At 39.0% G+C, this 16,574-nt stretch overlaps 1 protein-coding gene across 1 annotated transcript in view; it reads right to left on the bottom strand.

The window, feature by feature from the left end:
- Positions 1–11,193: 11,193 nt before the first annotated feature.
- RHBDL2 (rhomboid like 2) overlaps positions 11,194–16,574 on the bottom strand; it is a 49,872-nt gene continuing 44,491 nt past the window's right edge. The window contains exons 6-7 of the mRNA XM_069067991.1: positions 14,219–14,280; positions 11,194–12,972 (exon numbers count right to left, since the gene is read on the bottom strand). Coding sequence (XP_068924092.1) covers positions 12,793–12,972; positions 14,219–14,280 — 242 coding nt within the window. The 3' untranslated portion in view covers positions 11,194–12,792. The remainder of the gene's footprint in view (positions 12,973–14,218; positions 14,281–16,574) is intronic.

Below are 16,574 nucleotides of genomic sequence, written 5' to 3' on the forward strand. Positions count from 1 at the left end.
ACATCTAGAGGCCACTGCTACTATTTTAGTATGTGTATTCTTAACTATTTAATATGTATAAAACTGCTACTTTTTTTTAAGTTCCTACCTTTTTTTTTAATGTGTCACTGACAATATTTTTTAGTTTTGTACCCCATCCCATTTTTTCCACAAGCCCTGTGGTTTTCATTGGGCAATTTTATATAGTGTAGTGATTTTTAGGAATGTGTATGTCCTTTTCAGAACTAATTGTAAAAAATATTGATGCTTCCCTAAAAGCTTTCAACATTGTTTGCCATTTAGTAAAATGTAAGAGACCTTTTATCAATATTGAGAAAGCAATAGAATAACAGGAGAAAATTGGGAGTAGGAAATTGTTTACATAGATAATGCAAGAAAATAGAACATTAGTAAAAAAAATTAAGATAAAAATATTTTTTTAATTTATGGAAGATTTATTTTATAGAATATAGAAGATCTATATAATAATTGACAGGCACCTACAGTTTTAAAGAAAAGACTTCTAATGATTTATTTCCATTGTTCATTTCAGTCAGTTTCCACAATGGCAATTATTATTGATTTAAAAGATTTGCTGTCAGCCACAGCAGAATGTATTTTCAGTATGTTATTGTTTACTTTAAATGATTGTGACTTTGATAATGAATATTTGAAAACAAAATTAATTACATTAGTACAGTGGTGGGAAAAAAGTTTGAATTAACTACAAAGTTAGAAATTTTTCCTAAAATCGTATCTGAAATAAAATAAGTTAATAATTTTAAGTATTTCTGCATAAAATTTACAATCTAGAAATGGTAGCTAAAGAATCTAAAATTAGAATGATTAAAATTGGTAGAGTACTGGGATAAGATGGATGGATGGTATGGAGCTTGCAAGATGCTACTTCTGTGTGGCATGCAGAGCCTTGCATTGCCCATGTGCTTTTTTCATTGGGATTCAGCTTTTGTAAAGTTAGCTAACATTAATTTCTTGTAAGATTTTGTTTTATTGAATGTTATTCTTGAATAATTTTCATTACTTTCAATTGCTGCATTTTATTTGCAGTCAAGATTAAATTAATCAAGAGCTCCAGAAATAGGGGCTACTAGGTGGTGCAGTAAATAGAGCACTGGCCCTGGAGTCAGGAGGACCTAAGTTCAAAACCAGCCTCAGACACCTAACTCTTACTAGCCATGTGACCTTGGGCAAGTCACTTAATTCCTACTGCCCTTCCCTTCTCCCCTCCAAAAAACAAACAAACAAAAAGAGTTCTAGAAACTAAGAGCTCTGGGAAGCTTAAATTGGTGCTGGAAAGCATGACTCTTAAGTTGAAGATCTGATAAAGTCAGATAAGTTTATAGACATTCATTTTAACAGATAATAATCTACTTGACCTTAGGAAGAACAAACTTCACTATGGATTGCTAATAAAATATATATGTGTGTATACATATACATATATATATAATCTAAGTGAAATTTAAACATGAAATTTATTTGCATGATTTCAGGGTTTTGTAAATCAAAAAATGTTCCATGGGGCAGTTGGTGCAGTAAAGAGAACACTGGCCCTGGAGTCAGGAGGACCTGAGTTCAAATTTGGCCTCAGACACTTAACATTTACTAGCTGAGTGACCTTGGGCAAGTCACTTAACCCCAATCTCCCCTCCAAAAAGTTCCAGGTCCTACAGCTGTACAAATAGCTAAAAAGCTAACAATGTTGCACTCAGTGGGGCTGAAACTGAAAGTGTTTTCAAAGTTCAATGAGTAGAATTTGTAGAAGATTGAGAAATGGTTTAGCAATAGGTCATATATCAGATTTAATAGCAGTAAATTTGGGGGAGAAAGAGTTAGCAGATCAGGATGCAATTCCATGTGTCAAATTAGGGTTGAATTGCATGTGTAGATTAGTTATGGGTAGAGGAGTTTGAAATTACTAAAAGCATTCTGTAAGAATCAATTAACTCTGTGGAATTTTTAATACATATTTGAATATTTTATTATTTGTAAATCATATGCTACATATCTTTTATATCAGTAAAATTTATAATAAACTTATGTCTATATATGCGTGCGTATATTTTTTTTCAGAGAGTTGATTGTTAAACATTTGCACACCACTTCGTAAAAGGGAACATTTCATAGAGGTGACATTTGAGCTGGACCTTGAAGGATGCAGGAATCAGAGCTGTTAATAGTGTATGAGTCTGAATCATTTAGACATGAGCAGAAGTGTGGGGACAGAGTGGAGAAGTAGACTGATGTGTCTGTAACAAGGACAGTCATGCCTAAAAAAGAAATAGAGAACAGTTTGGAAATGTAGGCTATAGTCAAATCGTGGAGATCTTTGGAGGAATTAGAAGGGAGGTGAATGATTATGGGAAAGTGGGAATGGAGCAAAGTTAATAGATGAGACAGTCTGAAGGGAAATGTGGTTGGATGGAGAGTGTGAGTAGAAAAGGAAAGGAAGGAATCAAAACTCAAAAAGAACCCTTGTGACAAAAAAGAATGATGGTGACACTGGCAAAAATGAGGAAATTAAAAGAAGGAACAGCTTTTGTGAGGAAGATGAAGAGTGCAGTTTTAGAGATGTCCATTTCCCACCTCTGCTTTTGCATCCTACTTACCCAAATGTATCCCCACCTAACCTCGGGGTCCCTGTCTTCCCTTTAAGTCAGTCTACGGTAAGTACCATCTTCATGAAACCTTTCCTGATTCCTCCCAAATTACATTGAGCCTGCTTTGTTTGTTTTTTATGTTGAGAGGGGGTGCTTATCTCCCTCATCAAGGTGTAAGCTCCTTTCAATGGGAAGTGTTTGATCTTTGTTTCCATCACACATTTGGAGCTTAATGTTTGTTGGTTTTTTTTAATATCATTAGGAGAGTAAATTATTATCAGTTTGATATATGTTAAAGAGATGACCCAATGTACACCAACAGTAAAGAATGATCAGTCTCTGTTTTCTCTCATCCAACCCCCACATAGCTGCCAAGTAGATAGTCCTAAAGCACCAACCATAGGGCTCTCCCGCTTAAAAAGTTTCAGTAGCAATCTGTTGCCTCTGAGATAAAATACAAATTCCCCTGTTTGACTTTTAAAACTCTTCATGATTTGAGGCACACATACATTTCCAGGGTTATTGTACAGTACTTACTAAACCGGTCTTCCTGCTTCCTTTATGCAGTATTCCATTTCCCATCTCCAAACCTTTGCACCTACTGTCTCCCATGCCTGGAATGCCTTCCCTTCTCACTTCCACTTCATAGAATCCCTAACATCCTTCAAAACTCAGCTCAAGTATCATATCCTATAGGAAGCATATAATGATTTCCGCCCTACCCCAAGTCACTAGAGCCCTCCCTTCAAAATTACATTGTCTATATCTTGAATTTAAGTTTCTTTGTACTTTTCCCAATAATAGAATGTAAGCTTTAGGACAAGGGAGTGTTTTGTTTTTGTCTACATCCCCAGTGCCTGGTACATCATAAATACTAACTGAATAAATTAGTTAATGAACTGGGGGTGGGGGGAGGTGAATTCTATAGTAGAAAAAGCTACTATCACTCTATATCCCACTCACTCTGTGTAGGTGTGGAGAAGAGATTTGGCATAGCCTTAGGACTTAATATATTGAGCCTTTCCCTGAATCTGAGTTCATTTAGAATAAACTTGCTTTGTTCCGTTTAATTTGGGTGACATTCAATCACAGAGTTCTAGAATTAGAAGAACCTCAGAAGTCATCTAGTTTTCATTTTGAAAGTCATCTGCAAATCTTTTTGCAAGCAGCAAGGAAACTCATATCTAAATCGGTAGCAGGATAGAAGTCAGCAAAAGTACGAATAGGAGAATATCTACCAGATATTACAGAGTGAAGGAGTTCTCCCAGGAGGAGCAAGGTAACTTAGCTCAATCAAAAGAGAGTTCTGCATCTCACCCAAGGAGAAGCTCCCTGAAGTTTCTAGTGTAGCAAACTAGGGATGGAGATGTGATGGAGGCTGCCAGTCCCTCTCATGTCAACTTCTTCCCAGAATCTTATCCTTCTGGAACCTGAAGTGGAATTGACATTTTCCATCTCTGTCTCCCTCTCCCTCTCTCCCCTCCTTCCTCCACCCCCCCTTCAAGCTGGAAACCAGTAGCACCTAAAGCAAATAGCATCGATCCCTGCCATGTACAAGCCCATGTGAAGCATCTCTACCGAATGGATCCTTGTCTCAGCCATAGCTGGATTGGAGTCCTGAAAGTCACTCTTCAGGACATCATTGCTTCACTAGTCATGAATTACAGACTAAGAAACACTTGGCTGCCAGGTTGCCCTCCAGACCTCTTAAAATTTGCAAGGTCTTAGTCTAACAAGGTAACCTCACCTTCAGTTATGAGAATTCACTACCAACAAGTTAGCCTACTCCATTTTTGGACAGTTGTTAAGCTCTTATATTTAATTGTAATCAACCTCCCTGTAAGTCTCCTCCCTGCCTCCCTTCGCCAAATGCTCCTAATTCCTTCCTCAGGGGCCAAGAAGAATAAGTCTTATCTCTCTAGAATGCCTATCATGCCCCTCTCCTAAGTCTTATTTTTTCTAGGTTACCAGTGTCTTCAGTCATTCCTCATAGTTCCAAAACCTCTTATCTTCATCAGTGCTGTTTTCTTATAATTCAGTTTGTCTTTGCCCCCCTCAAATATTTTGTTTCTTGAATTTTAAAAGAGAGCTTGAAGCTATTTTCCTTTCCTGTGAGATACCTCATGTTCTATTTGTTCTAGTCTTTTGACTTTGTTTTAATATTTCTTGATGTTTTATGGAGGGAGACCTTAGCTTCAATTTGGTCAATTCTAACTTTTAGGGAATTATTTTCTTGGGTAAGGTTTTGTACTTCTTGTTCCAAGCTGTAATTCTCTTTTCCTATTTTTGTTCTTTTATAGCTCTTGTCTTTTTCCATTTTTTTTTTTATCTCACCCTTATTTGGTTTTTAAAATCACTTTTCAGGTTATTTTTTTTAACTCTTCCTTTATATCTTCCAAGAATTCTTATTGGACTTGTGTCCGTGCTACATTTTTCTTTGAGGTTTTTCTTGTAAATGTTCTCAAATCATTTTCTTCTGGGTTTGTATCTTGAAGCTTCCCTATTTAGGCCATAACAATGTAATAGTGCTTTTCATCAGGATTCTGTTTGTTTTTTTTGTTTTGGGTTTTGTTTTTTGTTGAGGGAGAAGGGTCAGGGAGTTCTTTCTTCCAGCCTGGATTTTATGCTAGGCTGTTCTCAGCTCATTTCTGTTGGGGCCAGTGTCCAGCCTGAGCTTCTGGCATCTTACATCCTGCTGCTGTTTTCACAGTTCAGGCTGGGGCCTGCAAGCTTTCAGTGCTCCCAAAATGGTGTGATCCAGGGCAAAGTCTGTTCCCTGCCCTCTTACTCTGAGCTCTGCAAGTTCCTGGCCCAAGTTTGGGACTGTCAGCTTGTGTTACTGGTTGTGAGTTTCTGTAGACTGCTACTGGATTCAGACACTGTTAGCCCACTGGAAGGCTCTGCAGATTCAGAACAACTGAAATGTTGGCTCCCCTTTGGGAATCTGGGACTCCCACCCTGGTTATTCCACTCCAGGCTTGCACCATGGGCTGGAGTCTAGAACAGAGTTCCCTCTCTGCTCCTCAAATCAGAGCCACACAGCCTCTGTTTGCTTCTGAATTTCTTACTTGCTCACTACACAGCGAGGGCCTATGGCCACAACTGCTCCTCTCTGCCACACTTGGTTACAGGTCTCTTCCTCAGTCCGTGCTTGGCCTGTGATCTGGACCTGAATAGTAGGTGACAGAGCTGCCAGATGGCATCTGTTTCTGCCCCTTGTGCTAGTTCAGGGGATCCTTGGGATCTTTTCTTGCCATATTGCCCATTCTCTGCCCTCTTTCAGTCCCTGGGTATACTCCAGGCCAGAACCCTGCCCCCCATCTCTGCAGACCTCTCTGTCTCCCTAAAGCAACCTGAGCTGGAAAAATGAATCCCTGTGACATAGATCCCCCAATCAGAATTGTTGGGTTATATTTTCTAAATACTTGTGGAGGAAGTTGGTGGGAAAGCTAAGTTATATATCTTCCTCCTTTTCTACCATCCTGACTCCACCTCAAAGCTGTTGTTTAAAATTCTATTTTATCTTCCATTCTAAATTCTTTCCCTTCCTCCTCCCCCTCTTGAACCTATTGAGAAGACAAAAATAAAACCCATTACAGATATGTATAATCATGGACCACAAATTTCTATATTAGCCATGTCCCCCCACTAAAACACAAGAAAAAGAAACGGAAGAAAATATGCTTCAGTCTGCATTTTGAGTTCATCAGATCTAGAGGTGACGAACGTGTTTCATCATGAGTCCTTTGTAATTGGGATTGATCATTGTTTTGATCGAAGTTATTAAGTCTTTCAAAGTTGATTATATGATATTGCAGTCACTGTATAAATCGTTCTTCTGTTTCTTCTCATTTCACTTTGTATCATACAAGTCTTCCCAGGTTTGTTTTTTTTAAATCATCCCTTTCATCATTTCTTAGAACACAATAGTATTCTATCACATTTGTATACAATAACTTCTTCAGCCATTCCCCAATTGATAGGCAGCTCCTCACTTTCCATTTCTTTGCCACCACAAAGCATTGCTATAAATATTTTTGTACACATGGGTCCTTTTCCCTCTTTCTTTGATCTTTTAAAGAATTATTGGCCATATCACTGAGTTAAAGAGTATGCACACTTTAATAGTTTTTTGGGGGCATGGTTCCAAGTTCTTTCCAAAAAGGACCAGTTCATAGCTCTACCAACAATGGACTACTGTACCTATTTTTCCACATCCCTTCCAGCATTTGTCATTTTCCATTTTTGTCATCTTAGCCAATATGATGAGTGTGAAATGATACCTTAAAGCTGTTTTAATTTGCATTTCTCTAATTCTTCACAATTTAGAGTATTATTATATTATATATTATATATATAATATATTATATTATCAGAGAAACTTGCTGCAAAGATTTTTTTCCTGTTTCCCGTCAAAACTTTTCCTTTGAAACTACTCTGAACCCTTTTGAAGGCTTGCAGTTGCTGGTCTTAAATATTTAATTTTGAGATACTGGTGTGGCCTGCCATCACTGGGCTGTTCCTGCAAAGATTGTCACACAGTTCGTGACAGGTATGTGGGAAAGACCACAAAACATACAGACCTAATGCTGAAACTACTCGTCATTGCCATTAGAGGAGAGGAAGGGGAAGTCCTCAGACCGTCAGAGTTTCTAATGTTTCATTTCAGAGCTTGACCTCCCTAAAGAGTCAGGAATATCTACCAAGTGGAGTAATTGAAAGTATCTCTGGGGAAAGGGCTGAATTTGGTTTGTGCTTACTTTGTTTAGGATCTGATCATTGTGTTTGAGAAGTAATCCTCTCTCAGACCCTCTGTTTGCAGGTAGCCCTGAGTTCCCGTGGTTACAGAGTCTGTCTTCCAGTGGAAACAGCCTGAATTTGAATTTTCAGACTTTAGTAACTCCAGGATATCACTGTCTTGTTTGTTGTTAATGTCTTTTCTTTTCTTTTTTTTTTCCCATCATTGAATGCAATAACATCTGTTCCTAGGATATATCACCTGTCCATTATTATTGGAGCAAATGCATTGAAGATGACTATCTATGGTGTTAATTATATCCATCTATTGGATAACTTGGCATCCTGTTTACCATTATCATTAACCATACCATTATCATTTCCCCAGTGATTGTCTGGGGAAGCCTGAAATGCAGAAGATGTAATTTAAATTGGGAAGTGCTGATAAGTTTGTTTATTTTACCATTAACAGGGTTTAAGTAACAAGTACAAATGGTAGTGTCTTTGGATTTGTGGATGTGCTCAGACAAGCACATTGTGGTACTGAAATTCTTTTTTCAATCTTACAAAAAAAATTATCACATTCATCCTTGATTTTTTATTTCCCACAGAGTCCCTATTTGATCCTCAAGGATGAATGTAATAATTTTTTTATCCCTCTTTTTTTTTGAGCGGGAAGGGGTTAAGTGACTTGCAAGGTCACAGAACTAGTAAATTATCAGGAGTCTGAGGCTGGATTTTAACTCAGGTCGGCCTGATTACACAGTGCTCTGTTCACTGCACCACCTAGCTGCTCCTCCTCCTTTTCTTAATACCCACTTTTCCTAAAGACTTTCTCCCAGAAGTCTGGAAAGGACATTGGAGGAAAATATTATTTCTTAATCTTCTTAATATTTTTCTGCAAAGAAAAATTTCTTAATATTTTTAGTTTTGCTGAAAAAAAGAGGTTTTAAATATACTTCCTCAGTATATTTCCTGATGCCTAGCATAGGGCCTTGCACACAACAATAATATCATTTATACACTAAGCACTTCAAAATATTATCTCATTTGATTTTTATAACAATTCTAGGAGGCAGAGAAACTATTATTATTCCAATTTTACAGTTGAGGAAACTAAGGCAAATAGTGGTTAAGTGATTTGCCCAAGGTCACATAGCTAGTAAATAAATGAGTTCAGATTTTAATTCAGGTCTTCTAATTTCAAGCCCATCACTCTATCCACTGGACCACATAGCTACCTCTAATAGGCATTTAATAAATATATATTTAATTGAATTAAGGAAATGCTTCAGGGAATTTCAAAGAGTCTGAGTTTCAGAACAAGAAGAAATACAAGAAAGCATCTAGTGCAATACTTTCATTTACAGAGGGGGAAATTGAGGCCCAGAGAAAAGAAGCATCTTGCCTAAGGTTGTAAAACTAATTAGTAGAAAAGCCAAGGTTCCTATTTGCCCATCAAAATTCATTCCAGTTCATCAGCTAGCCTTTCAGATGGTTTTACTGATTTTAGTCCTGTTTTTGCAAAAGAACAGTATGATATAATGAAAAAAATCCTATTATTCCAACTGGCCACTCTTTACTAAGATAAAAAACCTATCTTGGTTTGGAGGGTCAGTTATCAGTAAGGGCTACACCCAGCTTTCCCTCTGAGTTTGCTCCCTTCTAGTGGCAAATGGGCTTATTAGAATACTCCCATGCAACACAGGACAATGACAATTGTATAAGCAAAAAATTGTTCAACACCCTTCCTTTCCTCTAATGGCAATGACGAGTAGTTTCAGCATTAGGTCTTTATGTTTTGTGGTCTTTCCCACATACCTGTCACGAACTGTGTGACAGTCTTTGCAGGAATAGCCCAGTGGTAGCAGTGGTCAACAAAAAATCAGTTTTACTTTCTGTATCACTATCACTTCCAACAAAATGTGGTCATGGCCCCATTTCCCTGGAAGGTCATCCTGCACATGTAAAGCTGGAAGGGACCTCAGAGGCCATGAAGTCCAACCTCCTCATTTTACAAATGAGGAAATGCAGGCCCTCTGAGGATACATGACTTATCCTAGGTTACACAGGGAGGAGGAAGGAACAGAGGGAGCATTCAAACCCAGGTCCTCCAACTCCAGAGATAGTGGCTGTTCTGTTCTCTCACACTACCCCCACTTCAAGGCACATCAATGGAGCTTTCTTCAGGTACAGAGATGGAAAGTCACAGGAGTAGGGATGACACTGATTTATGCTATCTTGTTGCCTTTTGCCTGATAAATAGGGTCCAAATGTGACATCTCTATGTTTCTTGTGATGTTTGTGGCTGTAAGCACAGCCCCCAGTTTCTAGAACTGAATGACCAATAATTCTCTATTTAACCTCTAATTAAGACCAATTAGTCAGTCATCTCATATTTCATAGTTAGCTAAATCCTATTCCTGTGTCTAGTTTAACCCATTAGGAACCATTAGTGACCAGGCAAAGAGATTATAATATGTGGAACTCACATATACTTCAGGCCATTAGCCAGTAGCACATACTTCATTCTAGTCAAGACTTGGCAGTGGCTATGGAAAATGTCTCCATTTCCCATACCCCCTAAGCTAAGCAAGTTCCTATTTTTTCATACCTTAGCATAAGGAATTTATCTGACAAATACCCACTTAAGTTTTCTCAAAACATCAATGATATTTTTTAATTGGTTGAAGAACCTCAAGATGCTTAGATTGGAGAAAAGAAAAGTTGGGGAAATCTGTTTACCATCTTCAAATATTGGAAATAAAAAAAGATAACAAATCTATAAACTCATAGATTTAAATCTGAGAAGGATCTCAGATATTATTTAACCTACTCTCTTCGTTTTACAAGTCTTCTCACTCCACACCCAGCCCTCTTTGGTCCTAGAGGGAAGTGGTAGGAACAATGAATAAAAGTTACAAGGAAATGATTTTAGGTTTAGGATAAGAAGAAACTTCCTAATAATGAAAGATCTCCTAAAATAAAATAAAAGGGAATGAGTTTCCACTCCCTTGAAGTGTTTAAGAAGTCTGGATGGTTCCTCAGGGCTGAATTCATGCTTGAGCTACAGGAACTCAAAGATATCTTTCCATGTGGAGATTCAAAAAATTCTCATGTTGAAAAATAAAACAGAATTCTAGGACCCTATCAGGGAGCAGAAGCTATACATAAAGAGATCCTTGACATAAATACTATTTATTCATTGCAAAAGATGTTTCTTTGGGGTGGCCAGGTAGCACAGCAAGTAAGAGCACCGGCTCCCGTGTCGGGATGACCTGGAGATCGAATCCCGGGCTCAGATACTCAGCACCACACCCAGAAATAACTGGCCATGTAACCTTGAGCAAGTTACTTAACCCCGATTGCTTAAAAAAATTTAATTTAATTTAAAAAAAGATGTTTCTTCTATACATACCCTTTGATCTAGCAATACCACTCCTAGGTCTGTATCCCAAAAAGATCATAAAAAGGTGAAGAGAACCCATATATACAAAAATATTTATAGCAGCTCTTTTTGTGGTAGCAAAGAATTGGAAATTGAAGGGATGCTCATTAGCTGGGGGATGGCTGAACAAGTTGTGGTATATGCATGGAATGGAATACTGTTGTTCCATAAAAAATGATGAGCAGGTGAATTTCAGAAAAACCTGGAAAGACTGACATGAACTGATGTTGAGTGAAGTGAGCAGAACCAGGACAACATTGTATACAGTAACAGCAACATTGTGTGATGACCAACTTTGATAGACTTAGTTCTCAGCAATGCAATGATCTAAGACAATTTCAGAAGACTCATGGTGGAAAATGCTATCCACATCCAGAGAAAAAGCTATGGAGTCTGAGTGCAGAGTGAGGCATCCTAATTTCTCTCTTTTTCTTGTGGTTTTCCCTTTTGTTCTGATTCTTCTTTCACAACATGACTACTGTGAAAATGTTTTTTTTTAAGCAAAACACAAAAAATGTTTTTGCCCTTGGCAGAACTGACTATGCTTCCTATATTTATTTGACCTAAATAACTATATTTCAGTTAACAGCCTGGGCACTGAACTTCTCAAAGTAACTCATTTTGCCAGTTATCAGCGCCACATGTGGGTCCTATGAGGGCCCAATAGCCATATTAGGATAAAGGAACCTTTCCATGAAAGAGAATGGCCCAGAGTCCAGGGCATGACAGTAATACAGTTTCCATTATGCTTCTCAGAGAGTCAGTAGTTCCTCTGTATCCCCAAACCAGCAATAACCAGACCTTTGAACTGAAGTCATAAAGCATTATGATGAAGACTTAGATATCAGTACAGGAAACCTTTATCAAGACAGAAAAATGTCTATGTTCTATCAAAGTAACAAGAAAACAGATGTTTTGACCAATACAGGGCCATTTTTTAAATAAGACATGAGTTGATTGAGATATATGACTGTGAGAAAGTTCCGGCCTTAATCTTCAGATCTTACTGGGTTTCTGAGCAGCATAACCTAGGTCTCTAAGCAGCAGGTAAGGGTAGTCCAGCTCCTGAGCCATGCAGGGCTAGGTTCAAACAATGCAATAAACTTTTCTCACAACTCCTATAACTTAATAAAGTTTTCTTACAAGACAGAAATAGGAAGGGAACTGGTCTAGTTCCAGAACTGAGTCAGAAGATGGGGTCAGTGTGGCTCACTGAATTCCCACAATTCTCTCATCACCAAAGAACAACCTACAAATATGGCCAGCTTCCTCTTGCTCCCCTCTTGAAGTCTAATACTTGAACACTAAACTGGAATGATCTCTTTAGTTTCAATATATTTCCGTACTTCAGTGTTGACACCTTCATCAGGATGCTAAAAGAGTCAGAATCAGAGTCAATAAACAGTAAGTGCCTACTATATGCTAAGTGATATGCACAAGAGACCCTGCCCTCAAGGAGCTCACAATCTAATGGGGGAGACCACACATGAAAAGAAGCTGGAGGGAGTGAGGAGTGCCCAGCTCAGGGAGGAGGAGGTAAGAGTTTCCAAATTGATTTCATCTTACAGAATGATGAGCTTCTGGAGATGATGAAGTCCAAAAAAGCAGCCAGGTGGGAAATGAAAGGTGAAGGGTAATAAATACAGTCACTAGACAAGGACCCAAAAGAAGGAGGACCAAAAAGTTCTATTCCCTCCCTAGTATGGAATCTGAGGTGTCCTGTTGGTGGGGATCTCTAGAATTCATCCCCTGTGAATGGCAAGAGTCCTACTTTACATCAAGGAAACTGTTGTGCCACCCAAGGGGCGTAATGGGCCTAGCCAGGGCCTCCTTTCCCTTGTTGTGGAGCCTCTATGTATGCCTTCCAAACAGAGGTTCTCATAAGGAACAGAGAGAAGGAGACAAAATAAACGGTTACTAGGATTCCCCCTTTGCCTTTCAAAGATGCCTCTTGTGTTCTCACAAGTGGGTTTTGTTTTTTTTTAATTGGATTATCTTAGGAGTAGTTCAGTCCGCTGGTGACAAAAAGATGTTAAAATACACAGCAAATAAAACACAGACAAAATAAGTGGTGATCGCAACCCAGAACATCTGGTCTTTCAGCAATTCCTTTTGAAAGCAGCTAAATACAGTGTAACCTACAGTCATCCCAGCCAAGCCGCCAGCAATGTGAGCTACAATGGACACCTTGGGAGGAAAAAGAAAAAAGTAGAAATAAGTGAACAAACTCACATTAGATGTTATTTATAGTCCTTACATGTATGGAGCCCACTGCAGACAAGTATCATAAAAACCCAGCTAGCTGGTTGGACATGGACCCAGGCCAGAGATCACAGAGATATGCAGACCAGGGATATGTCCCTTTGGCCCACTGTCCAGGATCCTGCAGAAGACCAGCCAGTTTTCCTGACTCCCCAGTCATTTTTAGTAAGTTCAACCAAGAGACCAGGACCTAAGAATTTATATGAGCATAGTCTCCAGGAACACCACCCAACCCTCTATTAATGAAATGCCATGTTTCTCAGTCCCGGGATATAACCACACTTCTGTATAGAAGAAACATATTGTTAAAAAAAACAACAACACCCATATCTGTAATATAGTCGATCTGCTAAAGACATTTACCTGTGGACTGGAGATTGTTAATTCAATTTTGGTAGGCTAAATATAACAGGGCCAAGATTATCATCATAGAAGCATAGATTTGGAGATGGAAAGGACCCTAGAGGTCATCTAGGCCAAATCCCTCATTTTACAGAAAGGGAAAACAGTCCAGAGCGGAGGACTTGCCCTAGGAGACAAGTAATGAATAGCTGAACTGAGGCTCAAACCCAGAGACTGTTTTCTCTGCACTAGAGCATATTTTCAGAATAGAATTCTGAAGAATACAGAACATGGAAAAGCTCCCCTTTCCCATGTCTGTAATAGCCCCCAGAAGTGCAGGAGGGACAAGGCTGTGCAAGAGAACCCCAGTCCTTCTGGGGGGGGGAGCAGGACTAGAAGAAGCAAGAATGGTACCATCACCTGGGGACCCCATTCCTGTCAGGCTGTAATCCTGGACACCTGAATGGTCACTGGGTTATACTTATTGGGAGAGGAGGAAGAAACCTCAGCAATCTTGGGTAATTGATGCGCGGGTGTTGCTGCCCTGTCATTGGTGTCTGTGATGACCCTGGTCATTTTGTAGCTCAGAGGTGGGGGGGGTGCATGTTGAACCTAGTCCTTGGGGCTTTGAGGGCATAAGGGGTAGACATTATCACTTGCTGAGGCAGTGTTTGGAGACTGAGCAGCAGGCCATAGGCCTCCTGAAGCTTCACTTGGCACCATCCCTCCCTTCATATCCATTTTCAAGTCTTTTAATTTAGAGGGGAAGGTAAGGCACAAAAGTAGGGGGTCAAGACTAGAATACTTATCAACAATAAATAGAACTCACCGGGGTCCCACTTGCAGGAGCAATGAATTTTCTGTAAAGGGCAAATCCCATGTCAAATACAACTAGAAGGAAAAACAGGCTGGTGAAGCCCTGATAGCCCATGTGACATTTCCCAAATGTTACCCACAACACCCCTCGTCCTCTCTAAAGTGCCACACTATCCCTACAAAAGCGTCAGGACCATAGACAAATCATGTATTTCAGGGGCCAGGACCAAAATGGACTCTGGCCCTGGCCCTTGAGAATAACTAAAAAAATGTAACATTAATATTCACATCAGACCTCGTGTGCATATTCTCTATTTTAGGAATTCGTGGGGTCCCAAAAGGTAAAAAGGTACAGGCCTGGTCTTAGGGAAAACCCAAGGAAAGTTTCATTAACCCAGCTGATATGTAATTGATTACCTGCTTTAAGTATTTTATCAATGCTGCAGTCATGCAGTGGAAGCAGAGGTCATGGCCCTGCTAGGATTCTCATTCTTGTCATTACAATCAGCCCAGGTATGGAATAATATAGATCTAGAATCTAATATGGCCATGTGATCACTGGAAGCATCCTCCCATCTGGTCTTTCAATTGGCATTTAGAATGCAAAGTGCCCTTGCTGATCAAATATGGACAAAGCATATATAAGGTGATGACCTAGGGAAGTAGTCAAGTGCTCCTTTCTATGTCAAATTGTTTAAAAGAAAACACCCAGGGGTGGCTAGGTGGCAAAGTGAATAGAACACCAGCCCTGGAGTCAGGAAGACCTGAGTTCAAATCCGGCCTCAGACACTTAACACTTACTAGTCATGTGACCTTGGGCAAGTCACTTAACCCCAATTGCCCTACTTTTCCCTCTCTGAAAAGCAATGAAGTGTTAATAAACCAAGGTTTTAACAGATGTTAATGGGAATGGAATTAATTTAAATTAAAAAAACAAAGAAAACACCCTGAATATTTCACTGCAGGACATAATCTGTCGCCCAAACTGTCTTTGCAACTTTGAATATCCTAATTTTTTAGTTACTTGACTTGAATAATGTTTGCTTATGTATCCTCACCTGCATTTTTTTGTTTCTCAGAGAGATTGCTCCTGCATTGCTCTAGCCTCTGAAGAGACTTAGGGACTCCAGTCCTTCTGCCTAAACCTTTGCTCATAATTTATTTTCCTTACAGACATACAGACAGCATGAATTGAGCCTAAGTTTCCAGTTGTTAAAAAAAAAATTGTCATGAAAAATGTAAGGCCCTTCTTTTAAAAGACTTGCCTTCATAAAGATTCATCTTTCCCCAAAATGAAAAATCTCTTATTTCTCTTGTCTTCTAGTAATCTTAAGGAAAAGTTGTTTCATAGCCCATTAATTACTTTTAAAATACACTCAACAGTTATTCTACATTGGGGGGAAGGGAAAGGATATGAAGGAGACCAAGGAAGAGTTTGAAGGTGGAGTCTAACCACCATTGTACTTCAGAATTAAGATTAATTAATTAATTAAGCCAAGAGCCATTAAAGTGCACATTCCCAAGGAAAGTGAATCCAAGTATTTTCTGTATTTCTTATTTAATTAATTATTCATGGTTTATTATAATGCCCTGAGTTTCTAAAGTGTGGATGTCTCCTTCCCCATCCCTAAGGGGATGTTCAGAAATGCTCAACTTAACTGCAGCGAGGAATGGACAAGACTGGGTAGACCCTCTAGAAGTTTTGTTTTCTTAATTCACTACTTTTTACTAATCTCTTCACACAGATGCTTTCTAAACTGGAGGGACACAGAGATGAATGAAATCAGTGCCACCTCCTGCCCCGCCACGGAGAATTCTGGAGTGTTTATTCTCAAAGGAAAATAGTCCTGTGTATTACCCTCAAGTGACATGTTTTTGCCGAGAGCAATTTGAAGATCTATGGACAAAAAGATAAAGTCACATTTTTTCTGTGGAGTTTCCAGTTCTTTGACTTATGAATCTTCATAACTCAGATGGTTGGAAAGCTTTTTCCTAAGTCTGGGAGTTGTCAGTCTCCCTGCCACTTACTACTACTAATAATAATTGTTGTTGAGCCATTTCAGTCATGTCTGACTCACATTTGAGGCAGAGATACTGGAGTGGTTTGCCATTTCCTTCTCCAGCTCATTTTACAGATGAGAAAACTGAGGCAAACTTCAGTGATTTGCCCAGGGCCACCCAGCTAGTAAATGTCTGAGTCTGGATTTGAACATGGCTCCAGGACCAGTGCTCTCTCCATTGTGCCACCTTGCTGCCCAGTAATAATAATAATAGCTAATGTTTATATAGTGCTTATAATGTGCTAAGTCCTTTGCAAATATGATCTCATTTGATTATCACAATAATCCTGGGAAGTAGGTGCTATTATT

The sequence above is a fragment of the Petaurus breviceps genome, unplaced genomic scaffold, assembly GCF_028583685.1.
Source record: "Petaurus breviceps papuanus isolate PSGF00001 unplaced genomic scaffold, PetGlider_PUasm1.0 90760, whole genome shotgun sequence".
Classification (NCBI taxonomy): domain Eukaryota; kingdom Metazoa; phylum Chordata; class Mammalia; order Diprotodontia; family Petauridae; genus Petaurus; species Petaurus breviceps.